At 40.1% G+C, this 2,725-nt stretch overlaps 1 protein-coding gene across 1 annotated transcript in view; it reads left to right on the forward strand.

The window, feature by feature from the left end:
* LOC109481290 (rho GTPase-activating protein 24-like) overlaps window positions 1–2,248 on the forward strand; it is an 11,456-nt gene extending 9,208 nt beyond the window's left edge. Inside the window, exons 10-11 of the mRNA XM_019783824.1 lie at window positions 476–619; window positions 968–2,248. Of these exons, the coding sequence (XP_019639383.1) occupies window positions 476–619; window positions 968–1,090 (267 nt within the window). The 3' untranslated portion in view covers window positions 1,091–2,248. The remainder of the gene's footprint in view (window positions 1–475; window positions 620–967) is intronic.
* The last annotated feature ends 477 nt before the right edge of the window (window positions 2,249–2,725 follow it).

The following is a 2,725-nucleotide window of genomic DNA, read 5'->3' on the forward strand; positions in this document are numbered from 1 at the left end:
GCTCTCTCTCTCTTATTCAGTTTATCGTCAGTCATTCCCTGTAACCGAGGGTTAGATGTTCTTCCACACTGATGGTAGCTTGCCATTTGCCTCTGCCCTTCATGGCGAATTAACTACAGGACACAGGAATGGTTGGTTTACACACGCATGGGAGTCGTGGGGCTGGGGCATTCTTTCCCTACTCTTTCATTGTGACTTTTTGTCAGACTCACTCTCTCAGACTAATCTCAAAATTCTACTGAACACTCAGCTTTTATTATGAAATCACAGACAAGACCCCAGACAGACACCTGCATGTTAGACAATGGATAGGCAAAGGGTTCTACATTTCAAACCTATATGCACCAAGTGATCAAAGCATTGGATTAGGATGATCAGAAATGATTAACATACTGGCAACAAAACTTGTATAGCAATTAGGATGTTCTTCTGTATGATGTACATAAAAGTGTCATTTTTTGCACCCTTACACCAGGTCAAGGGTCTGAAGTCAGAGTTGACGTTCCAGAGGTCGGAGTACGAAGGTCGTGTGCAGAACCTGGAGCAGCGCGGCGCCATGTTGGAACAGCAGCTGCAGAGGGCGGAACAGGAGCTGAAACGCGAGAAGATGCTGCGACAGGTTGGCTTTCAATTAGTTTATTTATCATTAGGCCTCACCAATTTAATTTGTTGGTTCTTGGATTTGCCTCTTCATTTTTTTCTTATTTACAAAAAAAATTTGAATCCACTAAAAGCTGCTCATGCTTTGCCCCCAACAGTTGAGGAAAGTCATTTTCTTCCTACGTTTTCACAGTTTTTCCATCTATCAATGCAGTGGTTTGATTAAAAGTTCAAAATTCATTGTATTATTATACTAGTATTAACCCAGCCTTTTGTGTTGACTTAATGGCTTCTATGGTTGCATTTGTGGCTATCATGGAATGCTACCCTGTTTTATTATTTTTTTGCCCTGTCGCTTCATATACAGGCCGCCGAGATCAAGTTACGTAACGAGGAGCAGGCGCGACTGTCGGCAGAGGAGAGGAACCTGCAGCTGCAGAGGGAGCTGGACGACTTCTGTGTCGCCTTCGGAGACGTGCAGGACAGTTAACTTCTTAAGACATGCTCAGAGACTTCCAGGACAATTAAGACATGTTTGCAGACATACAGGACAAATAGAGACACTTAAGACATGCTGGACGACTTCTGTGCAGGATAGTGAAGATATGTTCTGAAACATAAGCCACATTTTGGGAAGTGCAAGACAACTAGAAACCCCTGAGACACATTCTGAGACATGCAGGACTCTTGAGACATGTTCTGAGACGTGCAGGATGATTAAGACATGTTCTGAGACATTAGCCACATTTGGGGATGTGCAAGACAACTAAATACACTTAAGACATGTTTGGAGAGGTGCAAGACAACTAAAAACCCCAGAGACACATTCTGAGACATGCAAGATGATTAAGACATGTTCTGAAATGCACAGGACAATCAAGACACATTTGGGGATGTGCAGGACAACTAGAGGCACTTGAGACATGTTTGGAGATGGATAGAAGAATCAAGACATATTCTGAGATGTACAGGACGACTAGATACACCTCAGACATTTCTGAGACGCGCAGGACAATCAAGACATGTTTGGGGCTGTGCAGAACAACTAGAGACACTTCAGACATGTTATAAAGATGTGCAGAAGACTTAAGGCACATTTTGAGACATGAAACATGTTTTGAGACGTGGAGGACAGCTAGACTTCAGTTGGGAGAACACTACTATGTGGAACATCGAACTATTGATGCCAAATCTTTCCTTATCAGTGACTGTTGAGCAGCAATGGTGGTGACTGAAAACATCTTACTAGTAACTCACATCAACTCCAAGCAGATGTGGACTGGAAAACTGTCAGACCAAAGATCCCTCCACAAATGGAGCAAATCTTAAGGAATAGATTATAAATAGATAAATGTGCAGTTTACTCCTCAAATACCACAGGGCTTCCAAATTCCACATGCAAACCTTACCTCACCTTAGATTCTTACACAACACATGGAGGGTTGATGACTTGGATTTCGTATATGAATTTGGGAGCAAAACAATTAGTCAAAATTTAGTATGAAATGAACTTTTTTGTAGTACACAGTACTGAAATTTTTATACAGTGAGGTATGACACTATGAAGTACACACAAATTTTGTATGATTGTCTGATTGTTGGTATAGTTTATATCTTGTCTGCCTCACAGTCAATACCAAATTAATAAGTAATTTTTTTTTTACAGTGAATCAAACATCTTGAATTTACTGTTTACTCTTGCCATTTATTGCTATAGATATACTTTTTGATTACTTTTGTACTTCAAAAAAACTTTTTTCTAATTGTTTTTAAAGAAGTGTATTCAGGAAATGAACTTTTATTCAGAATGGTGGTTAATATGAACTGTCATGAAATAAAAAGCAAATGTTAGGGGATTTGGATGGAAAATTGATGTATTGTGGAAGATAACTGTAGGCTTGGGTACACTATATAATATGGTGTAAATAATAGTTAATGTAGATTTTAATGTAAAAATTGAATGTAGATTTTATATGATAAGCACATACACTACCAGGACCGTAAAATTTAACCAACTTTTCGGTAGCGTGTACACGAACACGGCGAATGCACGATCGTGTATTCGGCGTGTTTACGTTTGGGGTGGGCGGGATTTTGGGGGCCAGTAGGGCGGGCAATATTCAGA

Source organism: Branchiostoma belcheri, unplaced genomic scaffold (assembly GCF_001625305.1).
Source record: "Branchiostoma belcheri isolate BF01 breed outbred unplaced genomic scaffold, Haploidv18h27 scaffold55, whole genome shotgun sequence".
NCBI classification, from domain to species: domain Eukaryota; kingdom Metazoa; phylum Chordata; class Leptocardii; order Amphioxiformes; family Branchiostomatidae; genus Branchiostoma; species Branchiostoma belcheri.